Below are 17,586 nucleotides of genomic sequence, written 5' to 3'. Positions count from 1 at the left end.
CTTTTGGACACTACAGTCAAAGACAGGGGTGTCCAAAGTTTTTGGCAGGAGGGCCATATCATCTCTCTGACACTGTGTCGGGGGCTGGGGAAAAAAATTAATTTACATTTAAAATTTGAACAAATTTACATGTTTATATAAATGAATATATTAAAGATGAACTTACATGAATGAATGAAGGTCTTGCAATAGCTCAAGGCCTATAAAAAGCCTTGCACAAAACAAGTGCTAGTGCCGGCTCCAAGTCTCCGAAGGGCCACAGGCTCATTGGAGACTGGGGGCTCCCTGAGGGCCTCACTGGGAGTCCTCATGGGCCACAAGTGGCCCCAGGGCCGGGGTTTGGGCACCCATGGTCAAAGAGGCCAGAGGCAAGTGGTGTGGTTCATGGCAGGCTAGAGATCAAATCCCAAGGGCAGTAATTATAAGTTTGCTGCTGTTTGTTATTGTTGGCTATTTCAGGTCCTTTTGGAGGAAAATAGGTTGTAGTATTTTTTTTAAATAATAAGTAAATCTGAAGGGCCAAGGGCAGAAGACAACCAGGTGGCCTGATTTCCAGAAAAGAAGGGAAGTCTATTCCATAACCACACTCAGTGGCCAACCGCTCCAACTAGGCCTGAGTCAGCAGCTGTGGGGCAGCCTTATCCTCCCTGGCAGCGCTGGGTACAGCAGTACTGAAATAGCTACCACTATATCCAGTGGGGCCAGAGAGGCTGCCAGAGGTATCCTTGTGGGAAGGGGACCCCCCCCCCCCGAAAGTGCTGGCCTCCACAATGGGGCTACTTGAGGCTGTGCCAGCTATTTTGCTGGTGCAGACTTGAGATACTCCATGTTGACTATCTGAGCAGTTGCGTGTCTCTCACGGAGGCCTCCTCAGAGTAAGGGAATGTTTGCTCCCTTACCTCAGAGCTGCATTGCCCTTATGTCAAAGGCTGGAAAGCACTGACATAAGGGGTTAGGATTGTGCCCCTAGTTAATTAAAATGAAATTTTGATTCAATTAAATTAGAATTCAGACTTTAAAGTAAGCCGAAGATCTCCGTCCATAGAACTGTTCAGTAAAAAAAAAAAATACTTACTGAAATAGTTACACAATATAATGTATAGTAGGAATGAAAAACACGCAAACATTGTAATTTCCATATGAAGGGTTTATATAAATCTCTAACACCATATAATCAACATGCTTTTTGTCACTCATAAGCAATCAATTATCCCAGCACAATTCATGAAAATAATATTTTGTTCCACTGACAGATCACACCGGGGATGCCCAGATTTCTGCTGTTAGATAATATAACCTGTAACTATGATCTTTCACAACCCTCAATATGTTTTAGCTAGCAGTGGGTATTGTCTCTAAGTAACAACACTGACAAAAAACACAGCACAGATGGTGGGGAACCTTGCTGTGAGTGATTAGTCATAATGTATGTTTAAAACACAAGTAGTATACACCTTGTGACACAAAAGAAGGGTCTCCAGCCCTATTCCTCTCACCAACTCCATGGCTAATCTCAGTCAAGGAGTCCACATTAATGAAGCAGAGTTAATGACTTCCAGAGTTTATCACAAGTTCTTTGTTGCACCCTGGTAAGGTTCAGAACTAAAGCAGCGCCCCTTTAGGACTGGGGATGAGCAATCAGAGGCCATCAAGTCACAAAAGAAGGTCTCTTGGCTCATCCAGCATGGGTTCCTGTAGGACTCTATGAAAAAAAAAATAGAACCAAGGCCTGAATCAGTACAAAAAGTGCTGGTGTCAGGTTGTTAGGGAGCATAGGGCCAAGCCCAGAACTGGGCTCCCCATGGTACTCCCAACAATCTTCCAAAAGTGCACTGGACATTGGTAGTAGGACTGAAGGGTGAAGGAGCTGGTCTGACAGGTGAACCTCAGTCTAGTGCCTGACCTGGCTGACCTCTGGTGCCACCTCTTGGTATGTCAATCCTATAGGCTGTACCGCCAGCTCTGTGTGTCACAAACGTGCCGTAAAACATGTTTGTGGCACCTGGAGAGCAAGGAGTGCCGGAGCAGGAAAATTGCCAGTTGGTGCTGGGCCTTGGTGCCAGAAGGACGACAGTGTGGAGCAGCCAACAGCATTACCAGTTTAGTTTAGAAGCATTCTCACCATGCTGGCCAGTGGAATGGCCTTTCGGGGCAGGGGGAAGGCAGAATTGGGCAGGGGGAGGGGAGGATCAGGCCCAGGAGAGGGTTGGAGACTGTAACAGCTGCTGTCACTGTATCCTGTGCTCCCTCCCTGCCTGGAAAGCCCAACATGGTGCCTCCTTGATTCTGTGCCCACTTAATAGGAGGCGCAGATCCAAGGATATCCATTCCCACCGGCTGCATTCTTCCCAGAGTAAGGGAGCAAACACTCCTTTATCCCAAGGAGACTCCGGCAGCTGCCTTGGCACCCATAGGATATAGCAGTGGCCATTTTGATGACACTGTTCCTCTGGGTGCCAGGGTAGATTGGATTGGGCTGTTAGTCTTCTTCAATAGGAAATATGAGCACCCCTGCATTGGACTTGTATAGTGGAAAGCGGTCAGTATCTGAAAATGACCAAAAAAAAAAAAAATTAAAAATGTTCATAAAATCCCAGCAAGGAGTGGTTGGCTGGTTATCAGCAGTGATGTCACAGCAGTATGAGCCTGTGACACTTGCACAACTCTACTGAACTTTGTAAAAATTATTTCCTAAGAGAGAGTCCCATGATGCGGCAACATTCTTGGGAACAACATCAGGGGACTGGTATGATTCAAGCAGTGTTTGAAATGCTGCCAAAATGAGGCAGCATTCTACGGAGCAATAGTTCAAGCGTTAATTTTAAAATGCAGCTATTTTTGTAGAAATAAAATGGGAAGTAGTGGAAAAACCCATTCTCCCAATAATGAAAAGAGAGCTCTGGGACAGGCGCAGAAATCATTGACAGTTCTACTTTGCTTTCTTCCTTTCAAGCAAGCTGCTTTTTATCCTAGCTAGAGCTAAAGGTAGATAAAACGTCTCTAAATTCAGCACTGTTTGATAGTTCCATAACAAAGCACCTCAAATGCAATCTATTCTTTTGCTATTTATTATAGAACAGACAAAACTAATTTTGGGACAATGCCTCCTTCCCCCCAACAAACTCCAAATGAGATTAGGTTTTACCCCAAACGAGATTAGGCCAGGTTTTATTTTTTAACTCTTTTGGACCTATAAATATTGGAACACTGTCCTCAAACCATAGTCAAATATTCCCCATGTCTGGTAGCCACTTTTATCAGACGTATACACTAATTTATGGCATTCACCACCATGAGATGCACTAGCTTAGAGTGAAGACAGATATAATATTTTAGGACAGTGGGCCCAGTTTAGGAGCATCCTCACCATATTCAGTTCAATCATACATTTACCACTCCTGGGGAAAACTGAAAAAGCGGTCCAACAAGATTGCAGTACTGTTCAGTTTCAATAGTGAGTGGGGATAAAAGTCAGTGATGAAGGGCTCCAACTGACCAGCACCTGTGGCATCACCAAACTCTTCTCCCCCAATTTCTTAAAGTTTTGCAACTTGTTTGTGTTATATATAAGATATATAAAAATAAAAATATTTTGTGTTATTTTTTTATATCTTATATATATATATAAGATTTATTTAAATATAAATAAATAAATAAATAAATAATATATATATATATATATATATATATATATATATATATTTATTTATTTATTTATTTATCTCCTTCTAAATAAGGAGATTGATATATTTAATAATGAAAAAGTGGCATAAATGTGTTGCTTTAAAAATAATTTTTAAAAGGCAGACAGTCTGAAGCAGCAGTTTTCAATCATCTCACTCTGAGAAGACACAAAAATTGTCAAGGCGCGCCATCAGTTTTTTGACAATTGAGAAGGCACGCCATGCTGTCAGCGGGGAGCTCACATCTCCCAATGGGCCTACCAATAAATCTGCCCCAAACTCACATGGCATACCTGCAGAGCCATGGCAAAGAGGTTGCAAATTGCTGGTCTGAAGCATGGGGAGGGCCAGATGGACAGCTGAACCATCATTTGACTTGCTAGTATGTCTGTTATGTCAAGCTGGGTTCACACTGGAGATGAAGAGCCCATCCTGCTTTTTCAAATGCTATGTCTTCACCATTAGATGGCTTGATGTGACTGTTAAAGAAAACAGGTGTCACTTACCAATAGCTAGGTAAGAACCCAGAAAGAAAATGTTATGTCTTTGCTTGGTTCAACTGAATAGCATGACCTGTAACAGTATTAGAGGGCCAAAATGATGATAAAGCTCTGTCTCTGGTGACTGACTTGTTACACACATGCTAGCCATTACTTGACATTGCAACAGTCCAGAGGTAAACGTGTATATTTGAACTCATCTTTGCTTGACGTAGTCTAGTATCTTTCCTGCGTTCATACCACTGAGGATGAATGATGACTTCTGAGAGCTACTAAATCTTGATCTGGAGGGCAGAGGAAAGGAGTGTGAGAAAGAGAGAGGGACGTGACCGTGGAATGACAGAGAGGACTCATTCTCCCTGTTTATTTCATGCCCAGGAGAGATGGTTTGGCTAGACAAAGATTCCTTTTGACAGGTTGCTGGAAGAGACAGAAAACAACCGCATATCCTGCACTGCATCTCTCACAGGGCTGGCGGCTGGCTCACCATTTGTCTAACAGGACAGTCTGTCCTCAAATCCTCAGCCTGACTGCAGCTGTCAGATATGGAAAAAACCATGTTTGCAACTGCCTGTGCAAGCTTTGGGAAGATTTTTTCCTCTTGTGCGCTCTCTCTCTCTCTCTCTCTCTCTCTCTCTCTCTCTCTCTCTTTGTGTGTGTGACCTCTCTACGCTTCTGACAATTCCACTTGTTCCCCAAACTCAACAGTCATTACTGACAACTCCTTACAAAAAAAAGTTGGAAATTCCAATTATCCCCATGGTTCTATGAAGTTGGAACTGTGTCAAATTTATGTGGTTGCCAGGATTCAAAAGATATGAGTGAAACAATGCTAGCGTCATTGGAAAGGTAATTACCTGGCCCATGTAAGCAGCAGCTGCCATTCCAAGTCAGAGCTCTCAGCACTTGAATCTGGACTGGCTAATGGCCAGACTAGATGTGCAATAATGGGGGCAGTCATGTTTTTATTTGCGTGTACGTTTTAATCGCCTGGGTGTACGCACCTAATTTTTATATCAAAAGGTTGATGCAGGTGTGGGTACTCTCTTGCTTGAAGCTAAGGAGAAAAGCTTAAAGTCACAGAATGAAGGAGGTAAGATGGGAGAGAGGAAGCATTCAGTTCCCCTTGCATATGAACCTTTTGGGATTAAAAAAAACCCACTCTTTCATATGAGGAGACATGCGAACAATGAAAGCCACTGCCTCCGTTATCGCTAGTTTGGCTCTTAAGCTGTGATCTCTCTGTCCTCCTCCTAGGAGTGCAGCTCCACCTCCAGGGGTCTCTGGAAGGCCATGGGTGCCACTAATGAGATAACAAAGGGGGAAAGGGTTGGCAAGTTGACAATCGCTTTATGAACTTTTTGTTGAAAAGCGGTATATAAATACTGTTAATAATAATAAGTTATTAGGCAATAGGTTTAACAAGAGGCAATAGGTTTAATTAGGCAATAGGTTTTTTTAAAAAGAGCAGGGGCCATCTTGGCTAGCAGATGGTATTCTGTCCAGAAATCATCTGTGGATGCAGCCCTGCCAGTAATCATGAAAAGGCTTCCTGGGGTATCTTGGCACCCAAGACACTTGCTGCCTTATCATCCTCTTGGATCTGTAGCAGCCAGGACTGCAAGCTCCCTCTTTTGGGGTTTCTCTCTGACTTGTGCACAGTTGTGAAGCAGCTTAGGGTGGCAACTTCCCCCAACTCCACTGGCAAGACCTCAATCAAGGAATTATGAAGCTTTTGTCAGAGCTGCTGGCTAGTTGCCAACTCCTCCTGGGTATTTCTCTTCACCCTCTTATTTTTGATTCTATACCTGGCCCTTCCTTGGTCCTTCCAGTAGCATAGCTAGCCTGAGGCTGGGGGGTGCATTGCCCTCCCCCATGGTTGAGTGGTGGTTTTCTGCTGCCTCTGCTGGGGAGAAAGGGATGACAGCGCTAACTATTCTTGCATGGCAAACATTGTGAAATGGGTCCTCCCCCCCCCCAACCTTGGCCCTGTATGGCTCCAAAAGGAACCATTTCTGGGGCCAGGGATGTGCATGCGCAGGTGCAGGGGTGTCTGGGCAAGTGCGGGGGTGTCATTGGGTCACCAGGCCCTGGGTATCTGCCCCCCAATTATGCTACTGGGTCCTTCCTTTCATGTTTTCCACTCATTTGATCCTACACATCTCTTTCCTGCCTTCCCCAGTCTCCTCCACTCCTCTCTTCCCCACTTTGTCCTTTCCTTTTCTATCCCCCTTTCGAGTTCTGCTTCTTCCTCTCTCTCTCCTTCTCCCTCCGTTCCTTTGCTTTTTCCTCATTCACTCATGTCCCTTCTGCCTTTCCCCCTCTTCTGTCTCCCTCTTTCCCTCTTCCTCTCTTCAGGGTCGTTGATTGTCTCCCCCTTCCCAAATGCATTGGGGTAACAGCAGTGCACTGAAAGTGGATTGAAGCTGTAGTGGAAAGGCAGCCCTGGATAGGTTGAGATTGAGATACCAAAATTTATTTTGTAATACATTTCTTTTGCACTGTATGGTTTGCTTTGTCATAACCCAGACCCCCTAGAAGCCTGGGCCCCTTGGATTTTCCCCCCTGCCTCCCTCAGGCCTGCCTCTCTTGACCCAAAGCTTACCTTTAAGGGTCAAGGGTGCCAGCCCCACCTCCTGTCCCCAACTGATCTTTGTCAGGTGTCCTTTGTTAAAGCTGGAAGTGTGACAGCCAATAGTGTCATTGGTTGGCGCATTTATCCCAGTTGAACAGCAGCACATCCTGTTCAGCACAGTGGGGAGCTATAGGGCATTAGCTGCTACCCGCTAAAACTAGACTTTATCAAATTTTGAGGCTGCCATGAACAGCAGCAGCTCTCCAATCACATCTTTTTTTTCCCCATTAGCTCGAGTAAAGGTCAAATTGGTTGGATTTATTTATTTTATATTCCACCCTTCTATTTCAGTATGAGTCACTCATGGCAGCTCACGACTGATCAACCTAAAAGCAAATAATTAAGGGGGAAAAAATGTCAATAAACATTACCTATTGCAGCAGATAAAATGCAGCTAAAACTACAGAGCCAGAATAGAATAATCAAATTTCTAGCATCAAAGATCAAAAGCTTGCCAGAATGAAAATGTCTTCAATGTGGCATGAAATGCCATTAGGGAAGGAGCCAACCTGATCTCCCAGGGTACACCATTTTGCAGGTGGCGTTATGGTTGACAGAAAAGGTCCTCTCTTGTGTTTTTCCCAGCCATATCTTTGATATTGGAGGGAAAAATCAGGGATTTCCACCACAGTTTGTTTGACCGGGGTGAAAGTAGAGCAAGAGGATTATATCTTTCTGTGTGTGCGTGCCTCGTGGGAAATGATGCCACTCCCAAATCACATTCAGCTTCAGCTTTCTTAAAAACTATAACCTGTCTCCAGCCTGAAAAACTACTGTGTATTATGGCACATCACTGTACTTTGGAAGGATATTCAAACTTGAAGCAATATTCCTGTTTTTACTGATGTGAAAAAAAGGAATATACGGATGTTACTCTCTACTTTTATTTTGTCATATTGTATTTTTATTTTTACCTATATTTGTAACTATAAAATACTTTAATAAAAACAAAGTTACACACCCACAGTTACACACCTTTGACATGAAGGTTACATTCCATGGAACTTGTAGGTAGCTGTACTCATTACTACTCCTGATGGTAACTTCTGCCCATTCTCACATACTTGCTGGGAGTATTCCTGATCATGTGATTGAGAGCCCAATCCTATCCAATTTTCCAGGGCCGTTGCAACTATATCAGTGGGGCATGCTCGGCATCCTGCAGTGGGGGGATAGTCACAGATGCCTCCTCAAGGTATGGGAGCATTGCGGCTGCACCAGAGCTGGAAAGTTGGATAGCATTGGACCCTGATTGGACTCCTCCCATTGTTGGTGAGGTGGACAGAGGTTATGAGGAGGAAGATAGAGAACAATCATCTGAAAAGACTAGTCGGGTGTGAGGAAAAGAGATTGACTGAGAACAGAGGAAAATGCTACAGGAGGCACATGGCTACCAGTGAAAACGGCAGCTCCATGACTTGGTAATGTCTTGTAATACAAAACAAGTGGTGTGACAGCACCATGCTACAAGTTTCCTAACTGTTACTTTACTGGCAGTCACTTGTGCAAGAGAGTAAGGGCCCGATCTTAAAGAATGCGTGCCGGCTTACTACCAGCGCACACTGTCGCAAACATGCCATAAGGCACATTTGCAGGCTCTAGTGCCGGTTAAGTGCCAGTGCTGGCCAGCACTAGGCTAGTGCTGGTGGAGCACCAGAACTCCACCACTCAGTGGTCACACGGACCACCAGGCAGCGGAGAGGTAGGTGGGAGTGTGGGGGGAGGCGGGGAGGAGGCATTCCGGGGTGGGGGGAGGTGGAGGGAGGGTGGGGAGGAGGTGTGCCAGGGTGAGGGAGCGGGGCAGAGGGAGGCGGAACAGTGGAGCTTTGCTCCACCAGATCCTGAGCCTCCAAGTCGGGCTGTCCGCCCAACATGGAGGCTCTAAATTCTTCACCAACCCTTGGGTCATCATAGAATTGAATAGCTACTCGCTTTACCTGGGGGAAGGGGATGAAAGTTCCCTTCTCCCAAGGACATGGTGGCAGCTGCCTGGGGCGCACTGGATGCAGCGCCAGGCAGCTCAGGATTGGGCTGTAATTCAGCACATCGAAGGGTGGGGAAATTCAGAGCAGTAACATCACCTCACACATTTTGTATCACTAGTGACATATGTGACTGCGGGAAAGGGGAGATGAGGCTGTTGTGTGAAGTTAAGGCCACCATATCCTGCAATGGCTTGTTTTAGCTTGTGTGGAAATGCAGTACATGGAAGTTAAACAGGGGGAGACTGGGAGGCAGAGGGGTAGTGGTGCAGGGAGTGAGAAGTGGGAAGCTCAGTGAAAACACTAAAGCCATCAGCTCCTCTTTCCACAATTTATTTTTTTTATATATATAGCCGCCAAATAAACTGAGAGCAGGAGACCAGGCAGAGGTCTGGATGGGATCTCCTGCTTCCAGCTGTTGATGCCGCCCTCTGACACCTCCAGTCTTTTTTCTGGAGTCAAGTTTGAGGCAAATGTTTTGCTTAGTGTATCAATCATGAGATGGATTTCCTTTCATGATACTCTCCGCTGTGTTCCTCACGTCCGCTGGCAAGCTTTCTGTTTTCGGAAAATCCAGGATGTTGGAAAGCAGGGAGCAGGCAACAGTGTGCACATGATGAAAAACTGTTTACAATAACCATAAATTTTTTAAAAAAAAATACACACAGAGGCAGCCAGTAAAGAATTTGTGGGATCAGAAAGCCTGCAACCTTGTGCATGTAGCTCAGTAAGCAGTGCCTTCCATTACTTGACCTCTTGTTCCCTTCTGAAATCTTTGTTTGCCTAAATGTTTCTATTTTCTTGGTTGTAAGAGTTTGGAATTTTGGAAGGGTACAACTAAGTACTCATAAACTGAGGGTGTTACCAAGATCCTCTCCAGAGACGCATGTCTTGGGATACACAAGTTATTCCAACTCCCATGGAAGATTCGACTGTTGGCTTGTGGTGCATCCCTATGGTGCACTGGCATGCGAGGGGTTAACAGAAGAAACAGAAGCCAGGACCAACTGAAAGGAACCAATACCAGTTTATTGAAGGGTTATCTACAGTTTTGGGGAGAGGAGAAAAATACTCAAGAGTAGACAGTAGATATCACTGGGGTTTTACAATTGACCATGTGGAGGCAATAGAATTCACTATTTCCTGCAGCTGACCAGAGTCACATAGAGGAGAGGAAGATCACAGGTAGATGCTGTGTGTATGGAAATTAGTCTGTTTACCCAGAATGCTACTAGATTGCATGAAGAAAAGGGGTTTGGTCTCATTAAGGTTCACACCCAAACTGTGGGGGAATAGAAAGGATGTCCCAGTGAAGCTGCAGAGGCGTGATTGTGGCTAACGTCCAGGAGAATCATTATAATGGAAGAGAGAGACTAATTGCACTCTGAAGGCACAACAAGGATCACTCACAGCCACCCATCTTGCTGAAGAAGATGGCTTTCCATAGTTTGGTAGCCTTGATTGACATTCATGAACCCTCAAAAGATTGTTCCTCTTCTTTCCTTTCCTTGTACTCTCCGATTGAAGTGTCACAAAAGAAACTGATAAAATGCTTGACGAGCAAACTAGGAAACTCAAAAGCCTAAGGACCATGGTCTCAGAGTGACTGAGGCTGGTGGGGTCAGGCCAAATACAGCAAACGGGTAACAACATAAGAACAGCTGCACTGGATCAGACCTTAGGCCCATCTAGTCCAGCTTCCTGTATCTCACAGCGGCCCACCAAATGCCCCAGGGAGCACACCAGATAACAAGAGACCTGCATCCTGGTGCCCTCCCTTGCATTGGCATTCTGACATAGCCCATTTCTAAAATCAGGAGGTTGCACATACACATCATGGCTTGTAACCCATAATGGATTTTTCCTCCAGAAACTTGTCTAATCCCCTTTTAAAGGTGTCCAGGCCAGATGCCAGCACCACATCCTGTGGCAAGGAGTTCCTCAGACCAACCACACGCTGAGTAAAGAAATATTTTCTTTTGTCTGTCCTAACCCTCCCAACACTCAATTTTAGTGGATGTCCCCTGGTTCTGGTGTTATGTGAGAGTGTAAAGAGCATCTCCCTATCCACTCTGTCCATCCCCTGCATAATTTTGTATGTCTCAATCATGTCCCCCCTCAGGCGTCTCTTTTCTAGGGTGAAGAGGCCCAAACGCCGTAGCCTTTCCTCATAAGGAAGGTGCCCCAGCCCAGTGATCATCTTAGGGTAGGTGACAGGTGTGCAAGAGCAGCTCGTAGCACTGCTTTTCTTGAAGGGCAGCTGCATGGTTCAAGCTTAAAGCAACCAGCTGAGTTACAGACATGTGCAGGAAGTGTTTTAATGAGTACAGGAGGAACTTCACTAACACCAGCACAGGGAAGTTCAGGTGAAATAAGAACTCCAAATGAGGCTCCCAAACGACGGCAATTATCTTTGAAAGTGTATGAGAGGGTTCAAAGTACAGAGTTTCAGGTCTGCTGTTCTATATGTTTTGAAAATCTTCCAAAGTCCTGATTGACTCTACTTCTTTACCGGTTCTTAGAGGAAGTGTTAATTGCTGCAGCCACTGGAACGGAGAACCTAGTGTGCTGCAGTATCAGGTCTCAGATTGGCAGAGGCACCCCTGGGGCCAGGATCCTTTGCTTGTCCAAGCAGACTCACTTAAATTTGATGGCACGATGTTCTAATGTTCTTGTCATGCCCATCAGGTACAGACAGGGCATCAGCATAAGCTGTAACCACCTTTGGAAAATTCCATCCTCCGTGTGGCTTGCACAGGGAGGGGAGGAAGAATGAGGATAAGGAAAAATAGTTCTGTAACCATGCAAGGCTCTCATGACATTAATCCTGAGCTAAAACAACATGTGTCTAAGTGCCACATGAAAACAGAGGTGTTCTGCAACACGCGAACAGTCTACTTTTCTCACATTCAAAGATCTGTTTGGAACTGGACAAAATGAGCCCAGATGGATATTTCAGTAATATATGAACACCCTTACTTCATTATCACATAGGCTAGGTCAAGGGTGTCAAACCTGTTTCATATAGTGGGCTAAACAGCTTTCATGGTGCCTGCTGAAGGCCAGAAGTGACATCATTAAGCAGGAAGTGATATCATTAAGCTGATGATGGCCAGAAATAAACCCTCACGTAGAAGCTCATTAGCTGCAAATGACGGAAGATAAAATGTGCACACCTTGATCATATTTGCAAAGATGAGAGCCCAATTATCACACGAGTCCCCCTTCCAGCAGTGCCTCTGGAAAAGTGCCTCAGCAGAAGAGGTGCTGCAAAGGGACAACCTGTGTAATAATTGGGCTCTTTCAGCACCTTGGCAGTATATTCTTCTCAGTATATTCTTCTTCCTACAGCCAATCCTGAGCTGTCCGTTGTGCAGGGACTGCAGTGGCACCGAAATGGCTGCTGCGGCATACTATGCACTACGGCGCATCTGCCGACGGCTCCCCACAGGAAGGGGACTTTTGTAGGGGTAAGGGAAGTAGCCCCGCAATGGGGCTACTCAATTCTGCAGCAGACAATTCTGCAGCAGAATCAACAGCTTCTGTGTCGGGCCTGCAGCCCAACATGGAGGCTCTGGATGTGGCGGAGCAGAGGGAGGTCCTGCCTCCCTCTCACCTTGCTTCCTTCCCCAGCATGCCATCTCCCTGCCCTCCTCCCACCCCAGAACCCTGCCTCCCCTCACACCCCACCCACCTCTCTGCCACCCTGCAGTCTGCGTGATCGCCAAGCGGCAGACACCATCAATAATGCTGGCTTGAGCTGAGCTACCTGGGGCTGGGCTGGCGTTGAGGGCTGCGAATGTGCTTTTACAGCACATTTGCAACACTCACCACCTGCGGAGCGCTGGCCTACAAGCTCAGTCCGCACCTTTCCCCATAGTGTTCCTTATCTTCTGAGGCCTCCTTCTATCTCCTTCTATCTCTCTTCCCATAGCCTTGACAGAAGCAGTGCTGCTGAAAGAGTGTGTTGGAAGTGCCCAATTATCACAGGGACTGGATTAAGTGCTCATTTAGCCCATGGGCCTTATGTTTGACACCCCTAGCCTAAGTGATTAAAGCTTAGAACCTGCTACTGGAAAAGAGCTTCTCTATGGGCCAGAGTTACACTTGCTCCAAACCCCAAAAAGGACAATTCTCACTGAAACCAATTCATCTGGTTTAGTGAAGGTACAAGTTAGTTACAACAATTAACTTGTTCAGTTGGCTTCAGTGGGTAGTAGGCCTCAATGAAACAGTTAACCTGTGTCTCAGTTGTATCACTGCAGCTTCCAGGTGAGCACTGAGCCAGCCCATCCAAGAGGCCAACAGAAGTGCTTGCCTCAGAGAGCAGATTGATGGGAGGTCTCCTTCTGTCTACCTGCTTGCCTCCACTATTCCTCCTTATGTGGAGACTGCCGAGCAAGAACATTGGTGAACGGTTTTCTCTGTAAACTGCTTTGGGCTCAATCCAAACCCCTTATGTTAGTGCTTTCCAGCACTGACATAAGGGCAATGCAGCTCTGAGGTAAGGGAACAAACATTCCCTTACTTTGAGGAGGCCTCTGTGAGTGACACCCAACTGCAGGATGCTGAAAAGCGGTATATAAATACTGGTGTTGATAATAATAATAATAATAATAATAATAATAATAATACAGAGGCTGACACATTGTCAGTTGAGGTGCAGTTTCCAAGCAGTTTTTAAAAACAGTGCCATGCACAGCATGTTGCAATAGTCCAGTCAAGATGTGACTAAGGCATGCATGACTGAGGCCAAGGTCTGCTATTGCCAAGAATGGACACAGCTGATACACTAGCCTAAAGCAGAGCAAACACACTCCTGGTCACTGTGGTTACCTGGACATCCAGGAGCAGTGCCAAGGGCAAGAGCATTCCCAGACTGCAACCAAATTCTTCAAGGGCCTTAATTACAATTAGATCAAGGCCATTAAGTCCTGTGACTATTGTACCTGGAGAGTGTAACATTTTTGCAAGGGCATCCTATAGTCCTGGCAAGCCAATGGTCAATTTTTGCCTCTATAATATCAATGCAACTATGATTCTGATGTAACTGGGAGTCAGGAACTATGCACAGAGAAGTTAAGAACACAAAAGCCCTCCAAAATGCAGAGACTATACAGCAAAGACAAAGAAAAGAAGTCAGATAGAGAGTTCCCCCCTTTGCCCCCAAAAACAAACTGTTGTGGTTTTTTTTCAGATGGAGTGGCTGCATTTCGCTCCTTCCTGAAGACAGAGTTCAGTGAGGAAAATCTTGAATTCTGGTTGGCCTGCGAGGAGTTCAAAAAGACACGGTCCACTGCCAAACTGGCTTCCAAGGCCCAGAGGATTTTTGAAGAATTTGTTGATGTTCAAGCGCCACGAGAAGTGAGTAGATGCAAGGCAGATTTATTTTGGCAGGATGAGTTATGAAAGCAGGGATGGTGGAAGCTGGGGTACTTCATGTTTGTCATTCACCGTTCTCTGAGACTGCAGGCCACTTCAGTGGAATTTATGGGGTTTGACTGAAACAACTGAAGAACCTATGATTCCTCTCATGATCCTACTGTCACCCATTATAGGACTGCATATGGAGCAGATCCTAAAATCATGTAGTAGTAGTAGTAAATATCCTATACTTACTCCAAGAAGGACGGGGCAACAGACATGCTGTTTCACACACACTCCTTTTATATTCACAACAACCCTATGAGGTAGGTTAGGTGACAAATAGCTTTGGCCCAAAGTTGCCAAATCAGCGTCAAGGCTGAACAGGGATTTGAATCCAGGTCATTCAGTTTAAGTCCAAAACTTTATTCACTGCACTACACTGGCACAGCAGAAAGAGCTGAAATGTTGTTTATAGATCTGAGGACTGATAGCTTAAACTGCTAAGTCTCCAAGTAAAAGGCTATCCTAGTCTTAGGAGCCATAATCTGTTTTGCACAGGTGGACAGCTGCAAGAATTTTTCCCATATTCCAATGCAGTGGAATGCATTTGGATTAGAGAGATGGGTTCAGATTCCCACTCAAACATAAAGCTCCCTGAGGATCTGTGATGTCCATCCTGGGGGCGGACTCAAAGGGTACAGTGTCTGCTGTGTGGTTCAGGCCTGCCCAGTCTCTCCCTGACCGGCAGGAAGAACGGGGAGCCACAAAAAGGGGTTTGTTGACCTTTTTTACATTCATCTGTGGGGCCCTGTTTCATCACAGGAACCCTCGGGGCATTCCCCATACAGTACCATTTAAAGTCCATAACAATCCCCCAGAAAGGGGGCCAGTTACCTCACGGGTCCCCACTCCAGTAATCCTCACCACGAGTTGTGCTGGGTAAGTTGTGCTCCCTGCTGGAAGGTGCGTACGCCAGGGCAGTCTCCTTGGAACGGGAGTTGTCTGGGGAGGGGTCGGGATTGCGTGCTCATCCCCTTCTCAATTCCCCAGGTAGTTTCTGACCCAGTGGTCATCGGGTACCTGGTCCAGCCAGATGGGGAATAGTCCTCCCCCCAGGTAAGTGGGGTCAGGCTAGATATGTTCCTGGGGTCCCCTCCTGTTGGAGTTCTCCAGTTGCCATGGGGAGGCTCTCCCCTCTTTGGGCCGTAGTCCCTGGCCTCGGTCGGCCTGTGTCTGCCTCCAAGTTGGAAGGGGCCCGGCCTTCCTCCTCTCCTCTGTCTCTTCCCTCTCCTTCCTGCTGGAGCTCAGGAAGGTGCATCCTCCCCCTGTGGCTGCCTGGTCTCTTCTTATCCTCCTGGGCAGCCCTTCCAGCCTCCCTCTTCCAGGTCTTGCCTGGGCCTGAGATCCCCTGAGATCTCAGGTCCTCCTATTGCAGGCCCTGCCCTACTTGTTAAAAGGGGTAGCTGCAGCTGGGCTGCCCTGTCTCTTGGGAAGCTTCTGCCCTGACCAATGGGTGAGTAGGCTGGCTGCATTCGTGGTCCTAGAGCCTTACCCTCCCTGGGTGGCTCCCCCCCCAGTCCTCTGGGTGTTCCCTTGGGCTGGACTTCTTCTCCCTCAGCTCGACTTTGCTCCTCCTCCTCCTTCCCTGCTGTGGATCGCTGCCCAGGGTAAGTCCCTGGGTGACAGGCTCCTTGGGGAATCCTGCCTAGCCCATGTCACAGGGTCATCATGAACATTTCTTGACTCCCACAATTTAACCTTTGACCTTCTTTTAGCTTCTACATTTGCTCTTCCCCCTTATACGATCCTAGCTCCATCCTTTGGTTATGCCCAGATGAATAGAATTTATTAAATCCATAGTTGGCAACAGTTGCTAAAACATGATCCCAAATATATTGCAAATACTTTAGAGCTGACCCAGATGTACTCTGTTTGTTTTTCAACTCAAAAGTAGCATGGGAGTGGAGGGTGAGCCCTTGGAGGAGAAAAAAACTTTTTCATGCTTGTTCCCAGTTGCTCGCTGTCCCTCATCCATTTACTGCTGCTTCAGCAGCCATCTTGCTTCACTATTTCATTGCTCTTCAGTCATGAATCATGTTCTGGACATGAAGACTTCATGTAGACAATCTGATTTGTTAGTCGTTAACTGCAAACAAAACCCAGTCAAAGTGGGAGCAGTGCTTTCTGTGCAGGTCACATGAACTATCTTTGCCAATCAAAGATGACAAAATGAACATTTTTCTCATCCTTTTCCAAGGATCTGTAAGAATAGCCAAAAGAGGGCACATCTTTTGATCCTGACAAAGATTTTAGAGAGTAGGTGTGGACGTATTGCCACAGCACAGACTGTTCAGTATGAAAAGGAACAGCTACACGGCCACAGTACATAAAGCTATAATGAAGATGGTAATTGTTTAGCAGTCCCCCTAATACTACATACCACCTTTCACTTTTTCGGGCATAGCAAGACCATTTTTTAAGTGAGCCATGTGAACTTGTAGGTGTGTAATATCAGCCTTACTCTAGATATTCCAGATCTGTGTTGATTTTTATGATATTTTGAAGATTTAGGAATTCTGCTGTATCCTAATGAAACAGTGCTCAAATTACATTGATGCCCCCTTAACTGCTCTTTTTTGAAGGGATGGATAAATGTGGATAAATTTGGGGAGAGGAGAGCTTGTGGGTTTCATTATGTGCCTCTCTCCCCCCCCCCACAATAATTTGCATGAGTTTTCTGACTTAACATGTAAGCAGCACTCATATACAAAGGATTTCCACTTCCTGATTCCAGTGCAACCTTTGAAGAGTATTGAGACTGTCTAAGGTGCAGTACTGGCTAACTTGCTTATATGGGAATCACTGAGAACCAATTCATAATTACAGCCACATAAACTATCTTGTTGTTTCTTTCTCAGGTGAATATAGATTTCCAGACACGGGAGGTAACAAGAAGGAATATACAAGAGCCCTCACCATCATGCTTTGACCAGGCCCAAGGGAAAATTCACAGCCTTATGGAAAAAGACTCTTACCCCAGATTCCTGAGGTCTAAAATTTACACAGACCTGCTGTCTCAAACCCAGAGGAGACTCAGTTAGAGTGGGGAAGAGGGTCCTTCAGACACCGTGAGCTTCCTGCACCAGCCAAATCCATTTCCATATGTGAAATCACATTCATTGGTGTTAACAGCAGTAGAATGAGAAGGGGAATGGAAGAAGCATGGAGAGATGGGGGAAAAACTGTGTGTATGTGAAAAACATGTCACAGCATGAATCTATACTCAGTTTGGATCCTAGTTTGTGGGTGGACATGTCTATGTTTTGAACTAAAGCACGTGCACTTACACAGTATTAAAACCCCTTGCAGTTGATGTTCTTCTAAGTAGCATAAAATCTGCCCTACATTTTATGCTGAAT

At 45.8% G+C, this 17,586-nt stretch overlaps 1 protein-coding gene across 2 annotated transcripts in view; it reads left to right on the top strand.

The window, feature by feature from the left end:
• Window positions 1-17,268, top strand: part of RGS8 (regulator of G protein signaling 8) — a 46,182-nt gene extending 28,914 nt beyond the window's left edge. For both annotated transcript variants that reach the window (XM_066624253.1, XM_066624254.1), the window contains 2 exons: window positions 13,998-14,164; window positions 17,086-17,268. In XM_066624253.1, coding sequence (XP_066480350.1) covers window positions 13,998-14,164; window positions 17,086-17,268 — 350 coding nt within the window. The remainder of the gene's footprint in view (window positions 1-13,997; window positions 14,165-17,085) is intronic.
• The last annotated feature ends 318 nt before the right edge of the window (window positions 17,269-17,586 follow it).

This window comes from Tiliqua scincoides, chromosome 4 (genome assembly GCF_035046505.1).
Source record: "Tiliqua scincoides isolate rTilSci1 chromosome 4, rTilSci1.hap2, whole genome shotgun sequence".
Taxonomy (NCBI): Eukaryota; Metazoa; Chordata; class Lepidosauria; order Squamata; family Scincidae; genus Tiliqua; species Tiliqua scincoides.
The sequence above is the reverse complement of the archived record's forward strand: the minus strand, read 5'-3'. Positions and strand labels throughout refer to the sequence as shown.